Source organism: Macaca mulatta, chromosome 16 (assembly GCF_049350105.2).
Source record: "Macaca mulatta isolate MMU2019108-1 chromosome 16, T2T-MMU8v2.0, whole genome shotgun sequence".
Taxonomy (NCBI): domain Eukaryota; kingdom Metazoa; phylum Chordata; class Mammalia; order Primates; family Cercopithecidae; genus Macaca; species Macaca mulatta.
Window position 1 is genome coordinate 63,034,339 of NC_133421.1, and position 27,926 is coordinate 63,062,264.

Genomic DNA, 27,926 nt, shown 5'->3' on the forward strand with positions numbered 1-27,926 from the left:
TATCTTACGGGGGGCGGGAGGAACAAAACCCAAAAGACAAAAAAAAAAAACCCACCGCGTCCCTGGGTGGGCTCGAACCACCAACCTTTCGGTTAACAGCCGAACGCGCTAACCGATTGCGCCACAGAGACCGCGACGATTGCTGGCGTGGTGGTGAGTCGAGTCAATGGGAGCGAGCCTGGACGGTGCAGACGCCGTAAGAGATGCCGCCATCGGGCGAAATAAGTGGAACCCGGGGGAGAAAGGGAAGGATCCTGATGGGGGAGGAGGACGAAAGGGCTTGGGAGGAGAGGACGCGGGACGTGCACCCCCTTCCTCCATTGGCTTGGCGAGAGGTCGACTGGCTGTCCTCAGGTTCTACCTCAAACGTGGAGAGGCCCGGAACATCCTTTTTTAGGGTGACCTGAGATTGAAGATACGTGAAGTCGGCGCGCAGGAAGTCCCCCAAATCAGAACAGCCTTGGGCTTCCAAACTCCCCTTCGCAGCTGAACCCCTGCAGCCGCAGAATACCCACGACGCCTACCCGCGACGCCTTCCACTTCCCACCTGCATCATTAAATTTACATTTAATGGGCGCCTCGTATATACCAGGCACTGTTGTGGGCCAGTGACTATTCAGAGCCTAGGCAAGTGCCTGGTACACAGTAAACGTAAGGATTTCTGGAGTGAATAAATAAGCTAGCACGACTAATAGGACGAACTCATACATCACGGTGATAAGCGTCACGGTGCCCCTTCAGCTGGGGCCGCAGCCCCCTAAACCCAGTTTCACCAGCCCACGTGCGCGCAGGCTCCGCCCCCAGTCCCGAGTCAGGTCCGCCGAGATCCCACTATGCACCGTGTTGCAAGCCTCTTCCGCACCCACAGTGACTTTTCACTTCCGCTTTTCCCGCCTCCGTTTTGACTTTGCAACCAAACTACCTGTACTGGTGACCGACAGGGATGCGGGACCAATAGAAAGCCCAGATGTCCAGGAAGAGTCCGCCTATCAGCCAATAAAGAGACAGCAGCGAGAGCGGTTGCGCAGTGAAGGCTAGACCCGGTTTACTGGAATTGCTCCGGCGATCGAGGGGTCCTAGTACACCGCAATCATGGTGAGATGGGGAGTTAAAGCAAAGGAGCACAGGGAAGGATTGAGAAGCGGAGGGGGTCGGGAGAGGCTTGGGGACGAAAAGGGCCAAGGGTCGATGGAAGGAAACGGTTTCAGTTCGAGGGGAGCGGACCCCGGTGAGGACCAAGAGGGTGAGTGCGGCTCATCGCCGCCACACAGTGCTCATCCCAGCTGGAGAACCAGGGGTTCAGGCGCCTCCGGAATGGAGAACGGGCGTACAGGAGCCTCCGCATCAGGAGCTGGGCCGGGGGCTGTCGCAGCGTTTGAACCCCCGCGCTGACCCCTTCGCTCTGTCTGTCCTAGTCTATTATGTCCTATAACGGAGGGGCCGTCATGGCCATGAAGGGGAAGAACTGTGTGGCCATCGCTGCAGACAGGCGCTTCGGGATCCAGGCCCAGATGGTGACCACGGACTTCCAGAAGATCTTTCCAATGGGTGACCGGCTGTACATCGGTCTGGCCGGGCTCGCCACTGACGTCCAGACAGTGTAAGTTTCAAGGGTCCCTGCCCACACCCAGGTCTCTTCTTGGACCATCCTCCCCTGGCGTCTTGACCGGCCAAGGTGTCAGTCATCTACCACACACCACCAGTGAGTTTGAGACTTTGCCGCACACCATAGCGATACAGAGATGTATCCTAACCAACTTTTACCCGCATTTCCGCTGTGCCAGGCTCTGTGGAAAACACCTCACATTCATGGACTTACTTAATCCTCTCCCTGAGGATTCCATGTTGCCATCCCATTTTGCAGATGAGGAAACTGAGGGTCTCAGAGAGTGTCTTGCCCAAGAAGCAAAGTCAATGAGTGTCAGCCAAGATTCCCACGCGAGTCTCTCTAAGGCCGAAGTCAGCGCTCAGTCCCTAAAGAGCGAGACTGTCTCCAGAAACGTGTCCCTCCCTTTTTTCTCTTTCTTTTTTTTTTTTTTTTTTTTTTTTTGAGACAGGGACTTGCTTTGTCACCCAGGCTGGAGCTCAGCGGCGTGATCTTGGCTCACTGCAACCTCCACCTCCCAGGCTCAAGCGATTTTTGTGCCTCAGCCTCCTGAGTAGCTGGGACTACAGGCACGCACCACCATGCCTGGCTAATTTTTGTATTTTTAGTAGAGACAGGGTTTCACCATGTTGGCCAGGCTGGTATGGAACTCCTGACCTCAAGTGATCCACCTGCCTCAGCCTCCCAAAGTGCTGAGATTACAGGCATGAGCTACCGCACCTGGCCTGACTTTGATTTTGACACCAATTTTGAGGGGACAAGGCAAGCCCAACAGAAACATCTTACAAACAGTTGGGGTTTTGATATTACATCTCAGGGTTGGGGAAGCATTGGCAATGTGCCAAATCTATGGGAGCAGATTCTGGAGAGACAAAGTCTGTAGAGAGGGAAATAATGAGTAGCAGTTTAAGAGCTGAACCTTACATTTAGCAGTGAGGCGACAAGAGAAACCAGATAATAAGAAGAGAGGAAAAGAATGGCGATAGGCTTTCAGGAGGGAATATGTGGTCACAGGGGGCAGGTGCTGCAGGGTACTGGTGGCCTGAGGAGCGGCAGGTCCTGGATTTGTTTCCTAGAAGGTGGAGAGACTAGCTCACAAGTGTGGGTGGATGCCTGTCAGAAAATGTTCTCATTTTGGCCAGGCGCGGTGGCTCACACCTGTAATACCAACACTTTGGGAGGTGGGCGGATATCTTGAGGAGTTCCAGACCAGCCTGGCCAACATGGTGAAACCCTGTCTCTACTAAAAATACAGAAATTAACTGGGCGTGGTTGTGATCACCTGTAATCCCAGCTCCTCGGGAGGCTAAGGCTGGAGAATTGCTTGAACCTGAGAGACGGAGGTTGCAGTGAGCTGAGATTGTGCCACTGCACTCTAGCCTGGGCAACAGAGTGAGATTCTGTCTCAGAAATAAAAAGAAGGCAATTAAAAAAGAAAATGTTCTCATTTCTCTTAAAACTCCCTGAGTCTCAAGAACATAACACTGAGATCTCGCAGCCCTTTTTTCCTATCCTGGTAGAGTCAGAGAATGACATCCTGGGGTTCCTGTCAGTGTGAAGTCTCCTGTGAGCCTTCCCCTCTCCAGTCACTGCTGTTCTCACACCATTTCCTTTTCTTCAGAGGGCTTTTCTCACCGCGTTTGCTTGTTTGTGGGCAATAACTGCCCATTTCACTAGGCCTCGGTTTCCCTACCTGGAAGATGAATCTCAAGTCATTTCTAAGGCTCTTTGCTCTGGTGTCCTGAGACACTGCTTTGCCTCCAGCAGGTGTGGCATTGGTCTGCTCTATGCAGGGGCCTATCCTGGGACTCTGAAATGGAACTGGCAAGCTGTGACCTTTTTTCCTTTTTTCACCAAAGCTGCCAAGTGGCCTTTTTCTTTTTGGAGACGGGAATCTCGCTCTGTCGCCCAGGCTGGAGTGCAGTGGCGCAATCTCAGCTCACTGTAAACTCCTCCTCCTGGGTTCACGCCACTCTGCCTCAGCCTCCCAAGTAGCTGGGACTACAGGGGCCCGCCACCACGGCCAGCTAATTTTTTGTATTTTTAGTAGAGACAGGGTTTCACCGTGTTAGCCAGGATGGTGTCAATCTCCTAACCTCGTGATCCGCCCACCTCGGCCTCCCAAAGTGCTGGGATTACAGGCATGAACCACTGCGCCCGGCTGCCAAGTGGCCTTTTTCTAAGGCACCTTTCAGGTCTGTTAGCACATAGCACAGCAGTTGGTGCTGCTCTTCTTTTCTTTTTTTTTTTGGTCACCCAGACTGGTGACATAAACTTAACTCACTGCAACCTCTAACTCCAGGGCTCAAGTGATCCTTCCACCTCACCCTCCCAAGTGGCTGGGACTAAGGTGTGCGCCACCATGCCTAGCTAATTTTTGTATTTTTTGTAAGAGACAAGATTTCACTACGTTGCCCAGGCTTGGCTTGAACTCCTGAGCTCAAGCGATCCACCCGCCTCAATCTCCCAAAGTGCTGGGATTACAGGTGTGACCCACTGCGCCCAGCCTAAAACTTTTTATATGGAATGCTTCACAAATCTGCATGTCATCCTTCTGCTAATCTTCTCTGTATTTTTCCAGTTTTAATATATGTGCTTCCAGGCCAGGTGCAGTGGCTCGCGCCCGTAATCCCAGCACTTTGGGAGGCCGAGGCAGGCAGATCATGAGGTCAGGAGTTCGAGACCATCCTGGCTAACACAGTGAAACCCCATCTCTACTAAAAGTGCAAAAAAATTAGCTGGCGTGGTGGCGGGCACCTGTAGTCCCAGCTACCTGGGAGGCTGAGGCAGGAGAATGGCGTGAACCCAGGAGGCGGAGGTTGCCGTGAGCCCAGATCCTGCCACTGCACTCTAGCCTGGGCAACAGAGCGAGACTCCATCTCAAAAAAATATATATATATGTGTGTGTGTGTGTGTGTGTGTGTGTGTGTGTGTGTGTGTGTATATATGTGTATGTATGTATGTGTATATGTGTATGTGTATATGTATATGTATATGTGCTGCCAAAGTGAGCACCAGTTGCTACTTCCTAACACATGTAAGACTGCAGTTTTCCCTGGGCAGGGACTGAGATGAGGTGTCTCCTTATGTGCCCCTGACCTCAACAGGGTAGACACTTGGGGATATTCAATAATGACTTACTAACTCACTTTTCTCCTACCTCAGTGCCCAGCGCCTCAAGTTCCGGCTGAACCTGTATGAGTTGAAGGAAGGTCGGCAGATCAAACCTTATACCCTCATGAGCATGGTGGCCAATCTCTTGTATGAGAAACGGTGAGTGCAAGTGTAGCTAGCACTGAGGGAATGCAGACAACCTTTGAATGTAGTACGGAGTAGGTGCTGAGGAAGGGGATTCTCCTTGTTTTTCCATCTCTTATTTGCAGGATAATATTCTTATTTTATGGGTGTGTTTTCTTTGGGCCTGACAACCAAATAGGAAAGAAAATACTTACATTGGAAGAAGGCAAGGAATGCACATAGCAGATAAGTTTGCATCTAGGCAAAAGAATTAGTCCCACTGTTAGACTGTTCTGGGGTCTCCCAGCAGGAGCCACCCTTACTCTAGAGCTATTCTGTCAGCACTGGCTTCTCGGGAATAGCAGGGAGCCTAGGAATGGGGTGTTCATTTTCGTCAGTTCTTTTTGAGGGCTTTATGGTGAGAAACAAGGGGCCTAACTGTAGAATTCAGTGCAGAAATCTGGGATGGAATTGAACGGAGACCCTGTGGGTGCTTTCTACCTCTGGGCAAACCTGGGTGGCCAGAATACAAGTTGAGCTCTGTTTTTCTTTTTTTTTTTTTTGAGACGGAGTCTTGCTCTGTCGCCCAGGCTGGAGTGCAGTGGCACGATCTCGGCTCACTGCAACCTCCACCTCCCGGGTTCAATCAATTCTTCTGCCTCAGCCTTCCATGTAGCTGGGACTACAGGTCCACATCACCACACCCAGACGATTTTTGTATTTTCAGTAGAGATGGGGTTTCACCATGTGGGTCAGGCTGGTTTCAAACTCCTGACCTCAGGTGATCCACCTGCCTTGGCCTCCCAAAGTCCTGGGATTATAGGTGTGAACCACCACACCCAGCCCAAGCTCTTTTTTTTTTTTTTTTTTCCTTTTAACTTTTTATTTTGAAGTAATTTTTGCAATTTGTAAAAATACTCTTTAGTTTTCAAAACTGAAAGGACTTGTCACTTCTTTTTTTTTTTTTCGAGATGGAGTCTTGCTTTGTCACCCTGGTGCGCAGTCATGGTTCACTGCAATCTCCACCTCCTGGGTCCAAGTGATCTTCCTGCCTCAGCCTCCTGAATAGCTGGGATTACGGGCATGTGCCATCACACCTGGCTTTTTTTTTTTTTTTTTTTTTTTTTTTAGTAGAGACGGGGTTTCATCATGCTGGTCAGGCTGGTCTTGAATTCCTGACCTCAACTAATCTACCACCTCGGCCTCCCAAAGTGCTGGGATTACAAGTATGAGCCACCGCGCCACCGCGCCCAGCAAAAAGTCTTATAAAGTTGTAGCAATTAACTCATATTTGGAAATGGCTTGCTGGGCGCAGTGGCTCATGCCTGTAATCCTAGTACTTTGGGAGGCCAAGGAAGGTGGATCACTTGAGGTCAGGAGTTCGAGACCAGCCTGGTCAACATGGTGAAACCTCATCTCTACTAAAAATACAAAAATTAGCTGGGTGTGGTGGTGCATGCCTGTAATCCCAGCCACAGGGGAAGCTGAGGCATGAGAATTGTTGAACCTGGGAGGTAGAGGTTGTAGTGAGCCAAGATCATGCCACTGCACTCCAGCCTTGGTGACAGAGTGAGACTTAGTCTCAAAAGAAATAAAAAATAGGCCGGGCGTGGTGGCTCACGCCTATAATTCCAGCACTTTGGGAGGCCGAGATGGGTGTATCACCTGAGGTCAGGAATTAAGAAACCAGGCTGACCAACATGGTGAAACCCTGTCTCCAATAAAAATACAAAAATTAGCTGAGCATAGTGGCAATACGCCGGTAATCCCAGCTACTCAGGAAACTGAGGCAGGAGAATTGCTTGAACCTGGGAGGTAGAGATTGTGGTGAGCAACCTGCCTCAGGCTCCCGAGTAGCTGGGATTACAGGTGCCTGCCACCGCACCTGGCTAATTTTTTTATTTTTAGTAGAGACGGAGTTTCATCATGTTGGCCAGGCTGGTCTCGAACTCGTGACCTCAGGTGATCCACCTGCCTTGGCTTCCCAAAGTGCTAGGATTACAAGCATGAGCCACTGCGCCCAGCCAACGAAAAAAAAAGTTAATAATATCTGGGATTATCTGGGTAAGAACCTTAAAATCAAATACTATAACAGTTCAGGGCCTGTGTTTGAACTTTCTATTATGCTGATGCCAAGTTACCATCTGAAGTAACTTTTCCTGCAGTGTTTCAGAGGTGCGTAGACGGTATTTCTAGGGTCCAGATTTTAAAAGGAGTCTGGACATTGCTCAGGTTTGCAGATCAGTGCCTCAGCCTGTCCTGCCAGAAAAATCACTGATTTCAGATGGGCTCATAGAGGAAGCTCCCGGCAATAGTAGCTAAAAATCCAAAATTTTTCAGGTAACCTAATGTATTTTTATTCTTTTCAATAAGAGTAAGTCATTTATTATTTTTATTTTTTATTATTATTTTTTTGAGACAGAGTCTCACTCTTTTGCCCAGACTGGAATGCAATGGTGCGATCATGGCTCACTGCAACCTTTGCCTCCTGGGCGCAAGCAATCCTCCTGCCTCAGCCTCCCGAGTAGCTGGGACCATAGGTGCATGCCACCACACCTGGCTAATTTTTAAATTTTTTTGTAGAGACAGGGGTCTCACTTTGTTGTCTAGGTTGGTCTTGAATGCCTAGGCTCAAGCAATCCTCCAGCCTTGGCCTCCTCCCTAAGTGCTGAGATTACAAACGTGAGCCATCGTGCCTGGCCTAAAAAAGTTATTTTCATGGTGGCTTATGCCTGTAATCTCAAACTGTGTGTGTGTGTGTGTGTGTGTGTGTGTGTGTGTGTGTGTGTGTTTCTATTTAGAGCTATAACTGAAGATCATGCCCTTAGAAATGACTGTGATCCAGGCTGGGTGCAGTGGCTCACGCCTGTAATCCCAGCACTTTGGGAGGCCGAGGCAGGTGGATCATGAGGCCAGGAGATCGAGACCATGCTGGCTAACATGGTGAAACCCCATCTCTACTAAAAATACAAAACATTAGCTGGGCATGGTGGCGGGTACCTGTAGTCCCAGCTACTTGGGAGGCTGAGGCAGGAGAATGGCTTGAACCCACGAGGCAGAGCTTGCAGTGAGCCAGGATCATGCCACTGCACTCCAGCCTGGGCAACAGAGCAAGACTCTGTCTCAAAAAAAAAAAAAAAAGAAAGAAATGACTGTGATCCAATAAGACATATGGATAATATCTCTTTACTGACTCTATTGAGGATATTGGCCATTTGTTATTTGGTATTTTATACAGACACTCCTTACCTTATAACATGTTGTAAGTTTAAAATATTGTAATTTGAAATGGGTATTTTGTAGACATAGGATGCAAAAACACAAAACACTATATCCAAAAATTGCTCACAGCAGAACAGTGTAAATTATCTGTTGTTTCCTCTCGTGATTGTGTGGCTGACTGGGAGCTGCCGCTCATTGCCACTGTCCAGCATTAGGAGTGGGTTTGGTACCACATATTGCTAGCCTGGGAAAAGATCAAATTTCAAAGCATAGTTTCCGCTAAATGCCTATTACTTTGGAACCATCATAAAGTTGAAAAATTTTAAGTTGAACCATCATAAGTCAGGGACCATCATCTGTACATAAAGATCCCTAAGACTGATTTTTCGGCCGGGCGCGGTGGCTCAAGCCTGTAATCCCAGCACTTTGGGAGGCCGAGACGGGCGGATCACGAGGTCAGGAGATCAAGACCATCCTGGCTAACACGGTGAAACCCCGTCTCTACTAAAAAAAATACAAAAAAACTAGCCGGGCGAGGTGGCAGGCGCCTGTAGTCCCAGCTACTCGGGAGGCTGAGGCAGGAGAATGGTGTAAACTCGGGCGGCGGAGCTTGCAGTGAGCTGAGATCCGGCCACTGCACTCCAGCTTGGGCGACAGAGCGAGACTCTGTCTCAAAAAAAAAAAAAAAAAAAAAAAAAAAAGACTGATTTTTCTTAAAGATCAGTGTCTAAACAAATTTCTGATGAGCTGCCATTTCCTTTTGACAGACAATGAGAGTAACCCAGCCACTGAGTATCCCTCTGTGCCTTGCCTGTGAGGGGGCTCAAAACAAAACTTTGTGTTCAGTCTGAGTTATCTTGTATTATGTTTTAATGGTTTAGTTTTATTTTTCAGTGTTTTTCATATAAACTGCCTCCAATCTTTTCTCTAAAGGAGTAGAGGTATAAACATACACATAGAGGACTGAGTGATGGTAGGACCTTGGGTGAAGAGAGGGAGGATTAGAAGAACAATTCTGAAAGAAAGGAGGACAAGAGGGTCAGAGATGAGGAGGACAGAAAGGTCAGTGTTGAAGAAGAGAAAGTGAAGAAGTCTTAGAACATTGCTAGCTGGCAGGAGAAGCGAGAGGGGGCTGGCCTCGGGGAAAGGTCATCTTCCTAAACAGGTCCTCCGTTTCCCTTTGGGTCTGGGTCTAGGCCGGGGCCTTGTCTGAATAGGCTTGAACATGAAAGTGAGCATTCCTGAGTTCTGGTTTCTCTCTCTGATGCTGGCCCCCACAGGTTTGGCCCCTACTACACTGAGCCAGTCATTGCCGGATTGGACCCGAAGACCTTCAAGCCCTTCATTTGCTCTCTAGACCTCATCGGCTGCCCCATGGTGACTGATGACTTTGTGGTCAGTGGCACCTGCGCCGAACAAATGTACGGAATGTGCGAGTCCCTCTGGGAGCCCAACATGGTATGTTGGTGGCATGGAGTGGGACTGGGCTCTGAGGTACCCACCCTTGGTCATTAGGAAAAAAATGTGTTTATGTGGCAGGTAATGGGGGAAATGGTGCAGGTGGGAAAGCCGCAGCTGCTGCTCCTTGGAAGGGTATCCAGAAATTCCATCTGCCAGGGCTGACTGGCTCCAAAGGAGAGCGTCTTCTGTTGGGAAACCACAGTTAGATATTTGCCACAGCAGTAAGAATTCCTTACATTGGGTTTACAGGGTTCCCGCATCCATTCGTTGAGCAAACATTTAACTCAGTGTAGGGTTAGAGGCGGCTCAACAGAATGGGCTTTGGAACCAGGTTGTCTGGGTTGGAAACTTGGATCCACCCACCACGTTAGTTATTGTTCTTGGAGAAGCCAGTTTACTTCTCTGCCTCCACTACTTTGACTGTAAAATGGGGATAAGAAAGTCTACCTTAGAAGTGGTGCTGAGGAGGCCAGGGGCGGTGGCTCACACCTGTAATCACAGTATTTTGGGAGGCTGAGGCAAGCAGATCACCTGAGGTCGGGAGTTCAAGACCAGCCTGACCAACATGGAGAAACTGTCTCTACTAAAAAAAAAATGTCAAATTAGCCGGGCATGGTGGTGCACGCCTGTAATCCCAGCTACTCAGGAGGCTGAGGAGAATCGCTTGAGCCTGGGAGGCAGAGGTTACAGTGAGCCAAGATCGTGCCATAGCACTGCATCCTGGGCAACAAGAGCTAAACTCCATCTCAAAAAAAAAAACAAAAAAAAAAACCCACAGTGGTGCTGAGGAAAACAAATGAGTATATGTCCTGCCGAAGCGAGCAAAAAAACAAATGAGAAGAGATTATAGTGCTCGACAGCGAGGGTCGGCTGTCATTATTGAGTGTCAGTTCTCCTGGGCATTGGGGAAAGCAGGTACAGTCTGCTTTCAAGGGCCCACTGCAGTCCAGTGAAGCAAGACACACCCAAATACCATTAAACTGCAGTTTGTTGGGAAGAAGAGGAAAGAAGAGAGTCTGGTAGCAGAAGGAACAGCCTGTGCAAAGGTACAGGAATGGCCAGGTATGCTCAGTGACTGGAGAGAGCTGAACCTGGCTGAAGTGTGGGTTAAACATGGTGCGAAACGATGCTGGAGACTGAGATGAGACCTCAAAGGGCCTTGAATGCCATGCCAAGGAGTTTGAACTCTGTCCTCTGCCGTAAGGAACCTAGGGAATCAGGTGCCTTTAGGTGGACATGACAGGCTGTTATCGCCTGCAGGAGGCACTGAGGCCCTGAGCAAAGACAGTGGCAGTGGGGAGGCAGGAAGGCAGCTGTCAAGGGGACTTAGTCACTTAAAACAGAAGTGAAGGAGGTAGAGACAGAGGATGGCTGGATTCTCCAGCTAGGCTAGCCAAGACAGAATGTAGAAGGAACAGGTTTGGGGAAAGTGGGTTTGTGGTTGGAGACAGGTTGGGTTTTGAGGTACCTGTTAAGATATCCAGGATCAGAGCCCATCAGACAGCTGCTAAAGCACATGGGAACCAAATAGGGATTCTTCTCCCTATTTTACAGAGAAGAAACTGAGGCTCAGTGAAGGGACGTGCTATTTGCCCAATGTCACACTGCTGATTAGTAAAAGAAATTCAGGGCTTGACGTCTCTTTCACTTTCCTTTACATAATTCTGCTTCCTTCCAAGGAAGGAGCTGAGGGGGGCTTCCCACATCCTGGGAATCATCCCTTACTTCAGGCATGTCTTGAGGCCAGAGCTGGGAACCTTGAGCCTAGAAAAAAGAGAGTTAAGGGACAAAACCAAATCAGAGCCAGAGGCTGTGGTCTCAAGGGGTCCCACTCTGTTGGCAGGATCCAGAACACCTGTTTGAAACCATCTCCCAAGCCATGCTGAATGCTGTGGACCGGGATGCAGTGTCAGGCATGGGAGTTATTGTCCACATCATGTGAGTATGGGCTGGGAGAAGTCTAGACGCTCTGCAGACACCCTGCCTCTCCCCTCTCCACAAGCATACACCCCATTTTCCCAGCCCCCTGGTCAGGTATGAGATAAGAAAGGTGCTTTTGGCTGTCCTGGATGAGCAAAAGTCCATGCCTACCTATGGCTGGTAGCTGGCAGCCTACCCAGCTTCCTCTGGCCTCTGTCAGCTGAGGTTCTGTGACCCGTGCTCTCAAGAGACATTTCTTCCTTAACAATGTCCCCAAAGTCTCAGGGATCTGTGTTGGGGTGAGCCACAGCAAAGCTACTACAAATGGATTGAAATTTTAGGTGGCTTGCATCCTCTCTCCAGCCCAGATCTATATGATGTTCTGGGCTCTAGGGACCAATTTCCAAGCCCCAGCCAGCTCCCTAAGTGCCATCCCCCTTGTCCTCTTGTTTGGAGACATCACCAGGAACCTGATTGGATAGAATAGGAGGTGTCCTTCCAACCACTTTCCTACATTGCAGGATAAGCATTTGGACCCTTTCGGGGGATAGCCTGCTTAATTACCATGAAACAGTATTTGGCCGGGCGCGGTGGCTCATGCCTGTAATCCCAGCACTTTGGGAGGCTGAGGCAGGCGGATCACAAGGTCAGGAGTTCGAGACCAGCCTGGCTAACATGGTCTCTACTAAAATACAAAAATTAGCTGGGCATCATGTGTGCGCCTGTAATCCTAGCTACTCAGGAGGCTGAGGCAGAATTGCTTAAACCTGGGAGGCGGAGGTTGCAGTGAGCCAAGTTAGCGCCATTGCACTCCAGCAACAGAGTGAGACTCTGTCTCAAAAAAACCCAAAAAACAGAATTTACCACCGAAGGTTTTTTAATGTTCTTTGGGGTGAAACCACACCTTCTCCTTCCTAAGTGGCTTGTTCTCTAGGCTTGGAGGAGCTCCCTCCCTTCTTCTTTTTTTTTTTTTTTTTTTTGAGATGAGTCTCGCTCTGTCACCCAGGCTGGAGTGCACTGGTGCTATCTTGGCTCACTGCAACCTCCGCCTCCTGGGTTCAAGCGATTCTCCTGCCTCAGCTTCCTGAGTAGCTGGGATTACAGGCACATGCCACCACGCCCACTTTCTGTATTTTTAGTAGAGATGGGGTTTCACCATGCTGGTCAGGCTGGTATTGAACTCCTGACCTCGTGATCCACCCACCTTGGCCTCCCAAAGTGCTAGGATTACAGGCATGAGCCACCGCATCCAGCCAAGCTCCTTCCCTTCTTTGGAGAGCTGTGAAGTCGCCCTTTCCCAGAATCATTTTCTGGGAAAGCCTCCTCGAGGTGGTTCCACCTGTGGAAAGTCTGCCCAGGTCTCTGTTCCTGTCCCTCCTTCCTCACCACAGGCAGAGGAGATGAGCCAGCAGGAATGAACTAGAGCAGGATAGTCACACCTAGAGGCAGCGGGCAGCCATTTGTTCTGCTCCCTTACCCCAGGGCTTGAGGGCTCGGTGCTGAGGGCCAGGAGAGCTAGTCCCAGTCACGGTCCAGATGGGTAGAGATGTTGTTTTCTTGTGATTTTCTTCCTCTGCAGCGAGAAGGACAAAATCACCACCAGGACACTGAAGGCCCGAATGGACTAACCCTGTTCCCAGAGCCCACTTTTTTTTTTTTTTTTTTTGAAATAAAATAGCCTGTCTTTCACTCCTGCTTCTTTGTCTTTGATGCCTTTCCGCAGATCTCTGCCCTAGCTGGGCAGCTACAGCCAGCCACTTGGTGTGTGTGGCCTGGCCCTCGGCTTGCTTTCTGGCTCACGCTCTACTCCACGGGTGCGTGCCAGTGGGGACAATCCACATGTCACTTGCTGCATGCTCCCTGTGCTAGGCCCCACACAAGTGCTTTACATGGTCTAGAATTTATTCATCATCATGACTCAAGGTAGTTGAGATTATCCTTGTTTGGAGAAGAAGGACAGTTAAATAACTTACCCAAGTCTACTTTAATACGTGGTAAAGCAAGGACATAAACTCATGTTCCGTTGACTCCAGAGCTTAGAATCCTTTTCAAACTCTATGGGAAAACCCTTAGATCTTTTATTGCTTCAGGTAGATATTTGGCCAAGTATCCATAAGTAGTCTAGTGTTTCTTAACCTGGCCAGCACATTAGTCACCTGTGGAACTCCTAAAACACATACCTTGATCCCACCCCTTGAGATTCTGATTTAATTGGCCTTTTAGGGGCCAGGGCACCTGTCTATTCCAAAATTCCCCCAAACGATTCCAGCTTGCAACCTGTAGTACATAGATGGCCTCATGTTTGCATAGCAGAGTGGTTCCCAAACGTTAGCCCCCATCGGAATCACCTGGAGGGCTCATTAAACGTTTGATTCAGGAGATCTGGGTTGGAACCTAAGAATTTGCATTTCTGACTGCCAGGTGCTAATGACACTGCTGGTCCAAGACCGCACTTTGAGAACCGCTAGGTTTTAAGTTAAGTGCCCAGATGGAGTAGATGATGTGCACAGAGGTGACATGTTCAAAGTTATGTCAGGTGAGTGGCTCCTAGCCAGAGTTCGCTCTACACACTGGAGGAGGGGGTGGTTTGTCCATTCTTCCACGTGCATGGTGGTAACAGCTAACAGGCGGATTGGCCCTGGTGCTGTGGTGTTTTGTTTTTTCCTTAAGAGTCTCGTTATTGCCCGGGTTGGAGTGCTGTGGTGCAATCATGGCTCACTGCAGCCTCAACCTCCCAAGCTCAAGTGATCTTCCCACCTCAGCCTCCAGAGTAGCTGGGACTATAGACATGTGCCATCATATCCAGCTAATTCTTGTTTTGTAGAGATGGGATCTCACTATGTTACCAGACTGGTCCTGAACTCCTGGGCTCAAGCGATCCTCCTGCTGTGACCTCCCCAAGTACTGGGTATGAGCCACCACACCCAGCCAGTGGTGCTGTGCTTTTAACCACTGCTTATTAATTGCATCTGAAAGCGGGATGTCATTGACCATATTGTTTCTCCAAACTCAAGCCATACATTGATTTAGCCGAAGCTGCCTCTAAAGCTAGGACCAAAACTTTTTAATTCTGGAAAGAAAAAAAAAGGTTCATTTCCCAAGGACTCACACATAACAGATCTACACAAAGCTTTTTGAGTTTTATTTTTTTCCTCAGGTTGGAGATTCATTGTAACATGCATGCATTTTCAAACAGTAACAGGGTCTCGAACTGTTTAAAGCGGACGTTAGACAAGCACGGGGGATTGAAAATTCCTATTTAAAAAATGGAAACTGCAATGGGATATGGAGAAGTCACACACTTGGTGGGGTGGTGGTTTGTCCTGTTTCCCCAAAAGGTAGATATGAACTTCATTCACATTTTTTAATTTCAATGATCTGACCTGATGCTGGGGTGTGCTGAGCAGCACTGCCCCTCCCCCAAGGGTGTTGGCTCCCACCGCCTCACAAAGTGGCTCTGAGCAAGGGCAAGAGGCTCCTCTGGAAACTTCTGCCCTGGGATACTGGCACAAGCTACTGAAGGACAGCTGAGTCTCCTCTTCCCCGTGGGGCACTCTTCATAAGCGGCACATTCTAGAGGAGGGAGAGGCCGCGTCACTGCCCCTGCAGATGGCTGGTAGATTGGGGAACAGTTGTCTGAATGGGTTTTCCCTTTCAGGACCCCCTGCCCGCATGACTGCCAGAAAGAGATGAGGCTCCTAGACTTGGTGGGGGGGGCCACAGGTTTAAGGCCAGAGCTCTGAAGGTTGTTTAAACACACTGTCCCTTCTGGCCCCCAACACCTGAGTAACTCACATGCTGGGGTGCTGCCGTTTTCTCTCCCACCCTTAACTGGTAAAAAGACAACTGGGAGGTAGGACTGGCTACTGAGAAAAGTCCTATCTTTGATCCACCTCCCCAAGGCATGCCCTGGCAGACCATGAAGACAGGAAAGGCAGGGCAGGAGTCTAGCCTCACCCTGAGCGCTACCAGCAGGCCCATTTGAGGCCGAAAGTACAGGCAAGAGTAAGAGTGAAGTAGGGAGAGAGGACAAAGAGCTGCCTGTGGTTGGGAACTTAGGAGACTGCCACTGAGAACAGCCACAGGGGCCACTCGTGGCGCCTGCCACAGACCAGCAACCCCTGAGCTAGAGAAACAAGGAGAGGTGGAGCACTGCTTCAGTCTGCGCCCCTCCACTGTGGCTTCCTGGCAAGCCCCGTGACCCCAAGCCGCAGGGCACAGAAAAGGAGTCTGTGCTGGGGGACACAAATACCCAGTGGTTAATTAACAGGAACCAGGGCCAGGGACCTTCATCTAGAGGTCAGTGGAGTTTCCAGGGCACTCGTCACTGTGGCTGGGAGACTACAGTGTCTCGGCTGTGGACATGTGGAAGAGGGAGAAGGACGGGAGAAGGGGTGACTGGATGCCAGCCAGGAATCCTGGCCTTAGCCCTATCCTGGCCTTGCCCAATCAGCCATGTCCTTATTCTTACACCTTTCTTCTTGGGAGACCCAACATTATTCGGAGATGCCATGAGACTGTTGAGCTTTTATTCATGGCCCCAGGGAGTGAGGCTGAGGGTAGTCACTTGCCCTCCGATGCCTTCGGCTGCCCAGTAAAAGAATGGCGGGACCCAAGAAGGAAAGAGTAGGGGCAGACAGTGCTTGGGGAATCAGTCCACTTTCTCTACATTCAAACTGCAGACCAAATAGCGTATCATAATGAAAAGAAGAGAAAGGAAACTTGTATAAAGCAAGATAAATAGCTTTTAAACATCAGAATGCCAAACATTAGGGGCCAAACTCAAGGTTTTGAAGATAGCACAGCGAATGACCTTTAAAAAAAAAAAACTGAAAATCCACCATACCACAGCTCAAAATGTTGTGACCCAGTCAACAATACTGTCAGAAAAACAAAAAGCATTTGAAACAGAATGCTACCTCTCAAACTGTAAACAATATACAACACACACACACACACACACACACACACACACTCAATGTTAAACAAGTTAGATACCTGGTAGTCGTCTTTAACCGCTAAGAATGTGTTACACTTTCCAAACACATTATGGCAACATGATCAGCAGACCAAACGCAGAGAAGCCGGTGGGAGCCCAAGGCCATGGAGACTGCTGGAAGACAGTTTTCCAAGCTTCAGAGATGCTGGGCCTGACGAGGAGCAGATCCAAACTTGCATTCTTCATTATGACACGGGGAAATCAAGCCCAAACATTATTCCTACATAATCCTTTCCTAAGTCAAATTTGTTTTCTCCATGAGCCAGTTGGTTTCAAGTTCCCTAAGTCATGTAGCGGTCTTGCGGCAGTTGTTCAGACCTACCTATGGCCCCTTCCTGGGGCCAGGGCAGTGGTTTGACCCCCATCTGCCTCTTCCAGAATGGTTTCCCATCCAATCCAGCAGCCCCACTGAAGTCCAAGAATGCCATCTCCATTCTTCCCTGACCTGTATGCTGAGTCAGGCACAGAGACAGTGCTCGTTCCTGCTTCGGAAGCTGAGCTTGGCCAGGTTTGGAAGGAGTCACAGGAAACCAATTTATTCATTCAAAATGGTTTCACAAGCGATCTTCACATCTTTGGGGTTATCTACAAGTTTGACCATATCTCATCCCAAATTCCCAGTTCCTGGTTGAGGGGGTGAGAAGATGCAGGAATGTACCTCCCCCAATGCAGAGCAACAGGGCTGTTCCTCTCCTGGCCAGAGCAGTCCGTGGCTCAGTTCTGAGGGCCCGGGTGGCAGGCTCCGAATGCAGGTGGAACACCTGCAAGAAGCCACTCCTTCCAAAAAAGCCTGTGGGCCACAGATCTGCTAAAAGTCTAGAGCGGGGCAACAAGAAAAAACAGCCCCAAGGCGGGGCCAGGTCAAAACCCACATCGAGCTCCCAAACTGGATTTCCTGGATCACATCCTCATGTAACTAGGAAGCCACCTCACGTCTGGACGCCACACTCTAAGATGGGGGTACCTTGCTGGCTGTAACTCTCCAGGCACAGGGAGCCAGATCTCCTGGCTTAAGGAGGTGTCTCTGCAAAAGAGCACTCCAGGTGCTTGGAGATTCGCCCAGAGCTAAGAGCTCGGCTAGAAGTGAGAGTGCCTGGGAGGAGGTCAGAAGGAAGGAAATAGAACGAGGGCACAGGACCTCATTTGATATATCAGTTTCCGAGGTTTTCCCAAAGGGAAATAACCATTTAAATATGAGGGTCCTGATAAATCCAAAGGTACTCTAGTTCCTCTTGACCTAGTGGGAGGCAGGCTTTACAGAGAGGACTTCTGAACTCCAGGGGCTAAGAGAGCCTGGGGCTTGGGTGATCATCACAGGGTTCTCTGAGAACCAGGTGTCCGAGAGCCCAGCCGCTTTCCTGCCCCTCACCATCCCATGAGGATGAACTCATTCCCCTCTGAGATCTCTGATTCTGATCCGAGATGTCTGGTGCTGACCTGGTATGTTCCGGACAGGATGGAGGAATAATGCAACATTTCACTTGAATCCAAGGGAAAGGTGGAGGAAGTTGTGCACAATACTCCATAAAATTACAAAGTTAATCCAGACAAGAGCAAATGCAGCAGGGCGAGGTGTCTGACCTCTCCAACCTGGCATCAGAGCACTTGGCTCTGAAAGGACCCTTGTCCTGGGTCTACTGGGTGTCTCTTTAACTGAAGGGAACTGAGAGCTCAGCAAGGATGGGGAGGGTGGGTAGGGTGATGAAATATATGATTATAAATAGCAAACCTGGAGCAATGAAATTTCAGAAACAAAACCCAAATAAACTCACAAAGTCATCTCTAGCCCCAAGGTATCTTAAAAGGTTATAAGGTAACAAAAAGGGAACCCCTTTTTAACCTGGGTGTCAAATGGGGGGCAAAAATCAAGGGTAAGCAGAAGGTGGGGTTATACCCTGTGAGCAGGTGCACACACAGCACATCCCCCTCCTCTTCAGCTAAAGTCTCTCTCGGTGTCACAGGCTGCAGTCTCATTGCTAAAGCCCTCCCAAACCCGACTCTGCTCCCACCCTCCCATCTAGCCCAAATACACCCTTCTCCCTAACTCCCGATCCCCGACCGCATATCCAGCTCTCTGGCTCTGGCTGAAAGTAGAAGATAACTACGTCAGGATGTTGGACATAAACTCGTTGAAGCGTTTGGAGTACTGCTCAGGATTCACAGTCGAGATCTCGGCCCCTGCCTGTAATACACAAGAGGCTGATTCAGGTTGAGTTCCTGTGCCCCAATCAGGAGGCTGCACCTGGGAGGAGCCAGGGTATTCAGAAGCCTCTTAGTATCAGAGCTGAATACCACCCCCGGCCCCACCAAGACCGAGCAGACTACCTCAGGAAGTGGCCCACCAGTCCTGAACTGTCTTGGCCCCGCTCCTGTGATTTATAACCCCAGGCCTGTACCGAAGTAGGAGAAAGGCAGTGGGGAGGTGGCAGAGAGGCTCTGGATCTCTATGGGGGTCACTACATGGAGAACAGGGCTTCAGGCCCACAGGGAAACAGGCCTGTGGGGAACACTATGGTCACGGAAACAAAGCTATTACTGGCCCTTCAACAAGATGCACAATAGGCCCAGCAGGCCCTAAGGAAAAACACTGGCGGGCTTGGCCCCAAGGGCTAGAGAACTGGGGGATAAACAAATTGGGCCCAGCCTGGCAGGGAGTGGGTAGGTGAAGACAGGGAACATGGCAAGGCAGGCAGGCTGCTCTTCCAGTCCACTCTCCTGGGAAGAAGGAGACAGGAGTGTGTTCCTTGGAGCAAGAGGCCTGAGACTGCCCTCCCTGGGGTCTGAAGGTGAACACAGACACACTGACTCAGGGGGGCCCTGGATGAAGATGGAGAGGACTCACCCCGTGTTTCACCGTTTTGGCAGCATGTGCAGCTTTCTTCTTCGTGTCGTATGGCGTGAGGATATCAATGATGGCCATGAAATACACCTCCTTCTTGGGGGAACCTGGAGGGACATGGAGAGCAGGGAAGGAGGAAGACGGGGCAGGAGAAGGGCAGAAAGCAGCTGGGCACTACTACAACCCTCAGACACAAGGCTCAGCTCCATCCTTATCATGTTGGGGCTGAGAAAAGGACCAGTGGAGTCCTTTCCAGCTTTCATAGCTCTTATCTTATTGGATCTTCACAGTCACTCTGAGGGGATGACAGGACAGTGTAAATAAAGTTTGGTTCATCCCATGAACCAGAGCAGAACCATCCCTCAGTCAGCCAGGACAAGAAGGGAAGTATAGGAAAGCCTGGCAGAGAAGGAGCCCCAGGGCCCCAGGTTCAGGTGGCGACCCTGGAGGGGAGTCTGGAGGCAGAAAGAGGTCAAAGGCAGCAATGAATGAGGTGGAGGCCCAGATGTCCCTAGAAGGATCTAAACAATGAGCTGAGGGGTTAGGATGAGGGCAGGGCTATGCAGGGCAGGCACAGGCTCTGACTTACTTTCATGGCTTTTCATGGCATAGACATCAACAGAGGGGTCGAATTCCCCAGGACCAAAGAACCGAGGAAAGCTGAGGAGGTTGCCAGGGCTGTCAGGAGGTGTGCCATAGGAGCAGAGTAGGTTGCCGCCCACCCCATCATTCTCACACTCCTCATCCTCTGCCCGCTCCTCCACCTCCATCTCTTCCTGCTCTGCCCGGTCCACGTCATGGATGCCCACCAGCAGGCTGTAGTCCATGATCTTCAGCTGTGCCAAGAACTAGGAAGGCCAAGGACGGAAAGATGGAAGGAAGAAGACGTTACACAGGACATCCCAGTGACATCCAGAAAGGCGGAAAAGGCATTCAACTCAATTCTACAGAGTTCTGAAATTTAACAGAGAGAAAGGCATCAGAGCACCTGCCCTCAGTGAGCTCTCTAAGTCTAGTGGGGAAGACAGTCATTCAGCAGGGGAAAGGCAGGAGGTCGAGGCTGCAGTGGGTTGCGATCACACCACTGCACTTTAGCTGGGTAACAGAGCGAGACTGTCTTAAAAAAAAAAAAAAAAGTCAAGGAGCTGTGGGAGTTTACAGTGAGGGGTGAGCAAGACCCTCCCTGAAGAAAGGAGTTGAGGCCAAGGCTTAAGGATGAAGAGGAGTCAGTGAGGCAAGTGCTGCAGGTTAAAGACGGAACGAGCACTGCAGGAAGAGGGAACAGCCCATGACGGGTTGGGATCAAGAGAGGCCATGGTGGCTGGGCACGGTGGCTCACGCCTACAATCCCAGCACTTTGGGAGGCCAATTAGGGAGGATCACTTGAGGCCAGGAGTTTGAGACCAGCCTCAGCAATGTGGTGAGACCCCATCTCTACAAAAAACTTTTAAAATTAGCTGGGTGTGGCCGGGTGTGGTGGCTCACGTCTGTAATCCCAGCACTTTGGGAGGCCGAGGTGGGTGGATCACGAGGTCAGGAGATCGAGACCACCCTGGCTAACACAGTGAAACCCCGTCTCTACTAAAAATACAAAAAATTAGCTGGGCGTGGTGGCAGGTGCCTGTAGTCCCAGCTACTCGGGAGGCTGAGGCAGGAGAATGGCGTGAACCTGGCAAGCGGAGCTTGCTGTGAGCCAAGATCGCGTCACTGCACTCCAGCCTGGGGGACAGAGCGATACTCCGTCTCAAATAAAACAAAAAACAAAAAAAAATTAGCTTGGCATGGCAGTGCACACCTGTGGTCCTACCTACTTGGGAGGCTGAAGTGGGATCGCTTGCTTCCAGATATTTGAGGCTGCAGTAAGCTACGATGGCGCTACTGCACTCAAACCTGGGGAACAGAGTGAGACCCTGTCTCTTACTAAAAAAAAAAAAAAAGAGGCCATGGCCAAGTTTGAGGAAAGAAATAATGAAATGATATGGAAGAGGTTGGAGAGATGGATACAACACAGCAATATATTTCAGATCACAAATTTCAACCCATTATGACTCTTAAACCCAATGTAGTGGGCTGGAACTAGGATTTCTTTAAATTAAATACAGTAGTCCACCCTTATCCACAATGGTTTCAGTTACCTGTGTCAACCACAGTCCAAAAATATTAAATGGAAAATTCCAGCGATAATTCATAAGTTTTTAAATAGTGCACCATTCTCAGTAGTGTGATAAAATCTTGCTATGTTCTGTTCAGTGCTGACCAGGATGCAGATTATCCCTTTGTCCAGTGTCTCCACACTGTACACACTAACGTCCCATTAGTCTTTCAGTAGCTGTCAGTAGCTATCTTGGTTATCAGTTCACTATAGTTGTATCACAGTGCTTGTATTCAAGTAACCCATATTTGACTTCATTATGACCCCAAAAAGCAAGAGTAGTGATGTTGGCAATTCAGATATGCCAAAGAGAAGCCATAAAGTGCTCTCTTTTTTTGAGACAAAGTCTTGCTCTGTCACCCAGGCTAGAGTACACTGGTGCAATCTCGGCTCATTGCAAGCTCCACCTCCCAGGTTCAAGTGATTCTCCTGCCTCAGCCTCCCGAGTAGCTGGGACTACAGGCGTGTATCACCACCACACTTGGCTAATTTTTGTATTTTTAGTAGCGACACAGTTTCATCATGTTGGCCAGGCTGGTCTCAAGCTCCTGATCTCAAGTGATCCACCTGCCTCGGCCTCCCAAAGTGCTGGGATTACAGGTGTGAGCCACTGCACCTGGCCAGCTTTAAGTGAAAAGGTGAAAGCTCTTGACTTAAAAACAAAATAAATTCCATGCTGAGGTTGCTAAGATCTCCTGTAAGAACAAATCTTCTATCCATGAAACTGTGAAGAAGGAAAAAAAATTCATGCACCGTATATATGGGGCTCAGTACTATCTGTGGCTTCAGGCATCCACTGGGGATCTTGGAACATGTCCCCTGCTGATAAGGGGGGACTACTGTATAATAAAATAGAATAGAAAATAGCAGAATACAAGATAGAAAATAAAGGTAGACAGTGTTTCAGTTGTATCCATTGGGTTGCAAGGTAAAATATACTTCTAACTGGCCTCAGAGACAAAGTCTGAAAAAACAATGTCATCGACTTCTTTATCAGCCCAGGTAAAAATAGAAAAAAAAGGGAGGGAACAAAAAACCACACAAGAATGGCAGCCAGAACCAACCAATATTCTCAACCCATTCCCCAAAGGTCGAAAGAGGCTGTGTGGTGCAGGGGAAAGTTCTGGGGCCCTCCCCTAGCATCATGTGACTCCCCTTGCCAAGCCTCAGTTTTCTCATCTGTATAATGGGTGCTGTGAGTAGGGTGGTGGTTCAAGTCTTCTATCTAGGATTTCCAGACAAAGTGTGGAATGATACAGGATGGAAATGGCCAGCTGGCATTCCAGTTTAGCTAATAATGACGCAAGAGTGCAGTCACCATCACACAGTGGTCACTAGGAGACTGACCACCGTGTTAGGCCCTAACAGAGAACTAGGAGGAGAATCATCATGGAAGCAGAGTGGCTCTATGCACAGGCCCAGAACACAACTTAAAGCACAAGGAGCCCTAAAGATGGGAGCCCAGCAGGATGTCCTTGAAAGAGGAAGGGCAGGAGGGACACCACTCTGAACACTTCTAGATAAAGCCTTCTCAAGGCCCAGGGAGAAGTGGTTGGGGTCCCAGGAAAAAGAGGGTCCATGCACCATGCCCTCCACCCACCTGAGAACATTTATAAAGCAATATGCATTGAAAATAAATGCACTGAGTAAACTGCATTAAATTCTTCTTAGAACGACAGTAGGGGGAGGTAGAAAAGGGAGAAGGAGAAAGACTCAGGACAAATAATGTCAGATGATGAAAGACAGAATAAGGAAAGAACATAGTTAGGGGTGACTAAGGAAACGCTTCCTAGCAAAACGAAGCATGTTCACAGTAGCATTATTCCCAACAGCCACAAGGTGGAAGCAACCTAAGTGTGGTGGCTAATTGTATATGCCAGCTGGACTGGGCCTGAGTGCCCAGACACTTGGTCAAGCATTATTCTGAGTGCGTCTGTGATGGTTTCTGGGTGAAATGAGCATTGAACTGGTAGACTGAGTAAAGCAGACGGCCCTCCCCAGTTTGGATGGGCATCATTCAATCAGCAGAAGGCTTGAAGAGAAGAAAAAGGGTGACCCTCCTGTGAGGAACAGGGAACCTCTTCTTGGCCGCTTGATGGCCTGTAGAGTAAAACCACACCACCAGCTCTCCTGGGCCTCCGGCTTGCTGACTGCAGATCTCATTGGTCTCCATAATCCCATGAACCAATTCCTTAAAATAAATCTCTTGGGGCCAGGCGTGGTGGCTCACGCCTGTAATCCCAGAGCTTTGGGAGGCCGAGGCGGCAGATCACGAGGTCAGGAGATCAAGACCATCCTGGTTAACATGGTGAAACCCGGTCTCTACTAAAAATACAAAAAAAAAAAACTAGCCAGGCATGGTGGTGGGCACCTGTAGTCCCAGCTACTCGGGAGGCTGAGGCAGAAGAATGGCGTGAACCCAGGAGGTGGAGCTTGCAGTGAGCCAAGATCGCGCCACTGCACTCCAGTCTGGGTAACACAGCGAGACTCTGTCTCAAAAATAAATAAATAAATAAATAAATAAAATAAAAAATAAATCTCTTGGTATAAAGAGATTTACAAAACATTCTATAGGTTTTGTTTCTCTGGAGAACCCCAACTGATATAACAAGGGTCCATTAACTGATGAATAAACAAAATGTAATACATTCAAACAATGGAATATTAATCAGGTGTGTGTGTGTGTGTGTGTGTGTGTGTGTGTGGAGATGAGGTCTCATTCTGTCGCCCAGGCTGGAGTGCAGTGGTGCACATCTTGGCTCACTGCAAGCCCCGTCTCCTGGGTTCATGCCATTCTCCCGCCTCAGCCTCCAGAGTAGCTGGGACTACAGGTGCCCACCACCATGTCTGCCTAATTTTGTTTTTGTATTTTTAGTAGATACTGGGTTTCACCATATTAGCCAGGATGGTCTTAATCTCCTGACCTCGTGATCCGCCCGCCTTGGCCTCCCAAAGTGCTGGGATTACAGGCGTGAGCCACCATGCCCAGCTTTTGTTTGTTTGTTTTAAAGAGACAGGGTCTTACCCTCTAGTTCAGGCTGATGTGCAGTGGCATGATCATAGCTCACCACAACCATGAACTCCTAGCACAAGGGATCCTGCCACCCAGCCTCCTGAATAACTAGGACTACAGGCACATGTCACCACACCCAGCTAGTTTTCAAGTTTTTGCAGAGACAGGATCTCAGTAAATAGGCCAGGTCTCCAACTTCTGGCCTCAGCAATCCTTCTGCCTCAGCCTCCTGAGTTGCTGGGATTACAGGTGTGAGCCACCATGCTCAGCCTTATTCAGCTATAAAAAGAAAGAAATTCTGGCCGGGTGTGGTGGCTCACGCCTGTAATCCCAGCACTTTGGGAGGCTGAGGCGGGTAGATCAGAAGGTCAGGAGATCGAGACCATCCTGGTCAACATAGTGAAACCCCGTCTCTACTAAAAAAATAACAAAAATTAGCTGGGCATGGTGGCACACGCCTGAAGTCCCAGCTACTCAGGAGGCGGAGGCAGGAGAATTGCTTGAACCCGGGAGGCAGAGGTTGCAGTGAGCTGAGATCGCACCACTGCACTCCAGTCTGGCGACAGAGCAAGACTCTGTCTCAAAACAAACAAATAAATAATTAATAAATAAAAAAAAAATTCTGACACATGATACAATATGGATGAACCTTGAACACATTATGCTAAGTGAAATAAGAGAGTCACAAAAGGACAACAGCTGTTTGCTTCCTTTTTTTTTTTTTATTTTTGAGACAGAGTTTCATTCATAACATGTTGCCCAAGCTGGGGTGCAATGGCGTGATCTCGGCTCACCGCAACCTCCACCTCCTGGGTTCAAGTGATTCTCCTGCCTCAGCCTCCCAAGTAGCTGGGACTGCAGGCATGCACCACCACACCCGGCTAATTTTGTATTTTTAGTAGATGAGCGAGTTTCTCCACATTGGTCAGGCTGATCTCAAACTCCTGACCTCAGGAGGTCCGCCTACCTCAGCCTCCCAAACTGCTGGGATTATAGGCGTGAGCCACCTTGTTCAGCTTCCTTTTTTTGTTTTTGAGACGGAGTCTTGTTCTGTCGCCCAGGCTGGAGTGCAGTGGTGCAATCTGGGCTCACTGCAAGCTCCGCCTCCCGGGTTCACGCCATTCTCCTGCCTCAGCCTCCCGAGTAGCTGGGACTACAGGCACCTGCCACCACGCCCAGCTAATTTTTTTGTATTTTTAGTAGAGACGGGGTTTCACCATGTTCGCCAGGATGGTCTGGATCTCCTGACCTCGTGATCCGCCCGCCTCGGCCTCCCAAAGTGCTGGGATTACAGGCGTGAGCCACCATGCCCGGCCTGTTTGCTTCCTCTTATGTGAAGTTCTTAGAGTAGTCAACTTCACAGGGGCAGAAACTAGAATACTGATTGCCAGGGATTAGGGAGAGGGAATTGGGAATTAGTGTTTAATGGGTATAGCGTTTCAGCTGGGGAAGATAAAAGTTCAGAGATGAATGGTAGTGCTGGTTGCATAACAATGTGAATGTACTTCAAGCCACTCAACTACATACTTCAAAATGGCTAACATGCACCTATAGTCCCAGCTACTTGGGAGGCTGAGGCAGGAGAATCACTTGAACCCAGGAGGTGGAGGTTGCAGTGAGCCGAGATCATGCCACTTCACTCCAACCTGGGGACAGAGTGAAAATCTCCTCCCCCACCAAAAAAATACACCTATTATTATATGTATTTTACCACAATTAAAAAAAAACAAAAAACTTTTTTTTCCCGTTTGTTTGTAGGGTTTAGTTTTAAAGAGCAGCCTCTCAATTTATCGAAAGAGATGAAGACACTGAGTTATCAAGTGGTCCAGGTAACATTCTCCCTATTTAGCACCTGTCCTCCCCGGACTACAAACAGAAGTTTGCTCGATAAGTGGAGAATCAGAGCCAGAGCCAGAGAAGAACCTGGTTGGTGGATTTTTGTTTTTTTGAGATAGGGTCTTGCTCTGTCACCCAGGCTGGAGTGCAGTGGCACGATCACGGTTCATGCTGCCTTGATCTGCTAGGTTCCAGTGATCCTTCCGCCTCATCCTTCCAAGGTGCTGGGATTACAAGCATAAGCCGCCATGCTTAGCCAACTTTTTTGGTTTTTGTTTTGAGACAATGTCTCGCTCTGTTGCCCAGGCTGGTGTGTAGTGGTGAGACCACAGCTCACTGCAGCCTCATCTCCCAGGCTCAAGCAATCCTTTCGCCTCAGCCTCCCAAGTAGCTGGGACTACAGGTGTGTGCCCCTGCGCCTGGCTAAATGTTTTAATTTTTAGTAGAGATGAGGTCTTGCTATGTTGTCTAGGCTGGTACTGAATTGCTGAGCTAAAGTGATCCTCCCACCTCAGCCTCCCAAAATGTTGGGGTTACAGGATCTTAATAGCTGGGTTCCTACAGCTCTGATGGCCAGATGCCCTCTCCATTGTAGGGACAACAGCAGAAGGGAGTTTGGAAAAGGTGTTGGAATGAATTAGTGAAAAGGGAAAAGCATTCTAAACTAAATTGCAAAGGTACTACTGGCACCAACTATGCTCCGTCAGGTGGAATGATCATTTGCACTTGCTTTAGGTGCCCATAAGTGCCCACACTGCTCAAATCACCAGCCTTCCTTTTGTCTATACTCCTAGAAAGTAGTGAATTCCATTCTTCTTAAGGTTTAAGAGGCTCCTACTCTAGGTAAGAAGGAGCCCTGCAGGTGAAAATGAAGGTTAGTAAGTACCTCAACGTCCCGCTTCAGTTTCTCCAGGAAGTTCTTTTTACTCTCCTCTCCCACGTGCAGCTTCTGCCCTTCATTGAGGAAGTCATTGTCTTTGAATGTTGGCAAGTCCTTGGCCTAGGTGAGCAACAGCAGTTAGGCTGGGTAAGCCTGATTCATTCACCCCAGGGACACCCAACTGTTCTGCTGGGAGCAACTATACAGAAAGCGGAAAGGTTTTCAGTGTACTGACACTCAACCTGTTAAATCAACAGTGCAGGAGCCTCTAGTCCCAGGCTTTGGGCAGGCGGGGAGGGCAAATACATGAAAGATGAGGAACGACTAAAGGACTCTTTCCTGTTGAGCATGGACCAGCTCAGGGCTCAGGCAGCCAGTAACTGACTCAGGCTAGACTATGAGATGGAAATGTCTGCCATCCCAGCAGGACTATGAAGAACCTAGTGAGGGCAGAGGTAAAAGACCACAGACCAAGGTCTAGGCCTAGCATAAGGACAGGCAGGTGATTCGTGACACAGGGCATTTCATATTGACAGATGGTATGTCTGGGAGCTTGGCTAGGGGCTGGGGTAGGCGAGGGACAGGATGGCTGACAGGAGTTGTTTCTGACTCTGAGTAACCCTTCCATTCCTGCTCAGCACCAGCATACCTTCTCCTTGTCGCTCGCTTCTCTGGCAACCGTAGAACCCTGAAAGGATAAGAGCCATCAGGGGAAGTCCAGCTGAGGCAAAGTCGACTGCATGAGCAAACATGGGAGAGCC

At 49.3% G+C, this 27,926-nt stretch overlaps 2 protein-coding genes, 1 non-coding gene and 1 pseudogene across 42 annotated transcripts in view; 1 reads left to right on the plus strand and 3 right to left on the minus strand.

The window, feature by feature from the left end:
* Nucleotides 1–57: 57 nt before the first annotated feature.
* Nucleotides 58–131, minus strand: TRNAN-GUU (transfer RNA asparagine (anticodon GUU)). The gene has a single exon. It is a non-coding gene; the product is annotated as a tRNA-Asn (tRNA).
* An 886-nt stretch (nt 132–1,017) lies between these two features.
* PSMB3 (proteasome 20S subunit beta 3) lies at nt 1,018–13,135 on the plus strand. 3 transcript variants are annotated; one of them, NM_001257817.1, is given in 6 exon segments: nt 1,018–1,095; nt 1,416–1,600; nt 4,772–4,879; nt 9,346–9,523; nt 11,370–11,464; nt 13,026–13,116. In NM_001257817.1, coding segments are annotated over 6 exon segments (618 nt in total). In that variant the 5' UTR covers nt 1,018–1,092; the 3' UTR covers nt 13,075–13,116.
* On the minus strand, nt 4,122–4,217 carry LOC114673271 (U6 spliceosomal RNA; annotated as a pseudogene).
* The window catches only part of PIP4K2B (phosphatidylinositol-5-phosphate 4-kinase type 2 beta), a 43,878-nt gene continuing 24,869 nt past the window's right edge, over nt 8,918–27,926 (minus strand). For 5 of the 38 annotated variants that reach the window (XM_077971506.1, XM_077971507.1, XM_015119503.3 and 2 more), the window contains 5 exons: nt 27,815–27,853; nt 27,172–27,285; nt 19,874–20,132; nt 19,288–19,391; nt 14,568–18,627 (listed from right to left, as the gene is read on the minus strand). In XM_077971506.1, the coding sequence (XP_077827632.1) occupies nt 18,547–18,627; nt 19,288–19,391; nt 19,874–20,132; nt 27,172–27,285; nt 27,815–27,853 (597 nt within the window). In that variant the 3' untranslated portion in view covers nt 14,568–18,546. Of the gene's footprint in view, nt 9,712–10,994; nt 11,291–12,923; nt 13,020–14,567; nt 18,628–19,287; nt 19,392–19,873; nt 20,133–27,171; nt 27,286–27,814; nt 27,854–27,926 lie in introns of those variants that run through there. The other 33 variants (XR_013406685.1, XR_013406672.1, XR_013406686.1 and 30 more) reach the window with 28 other exon arrangements.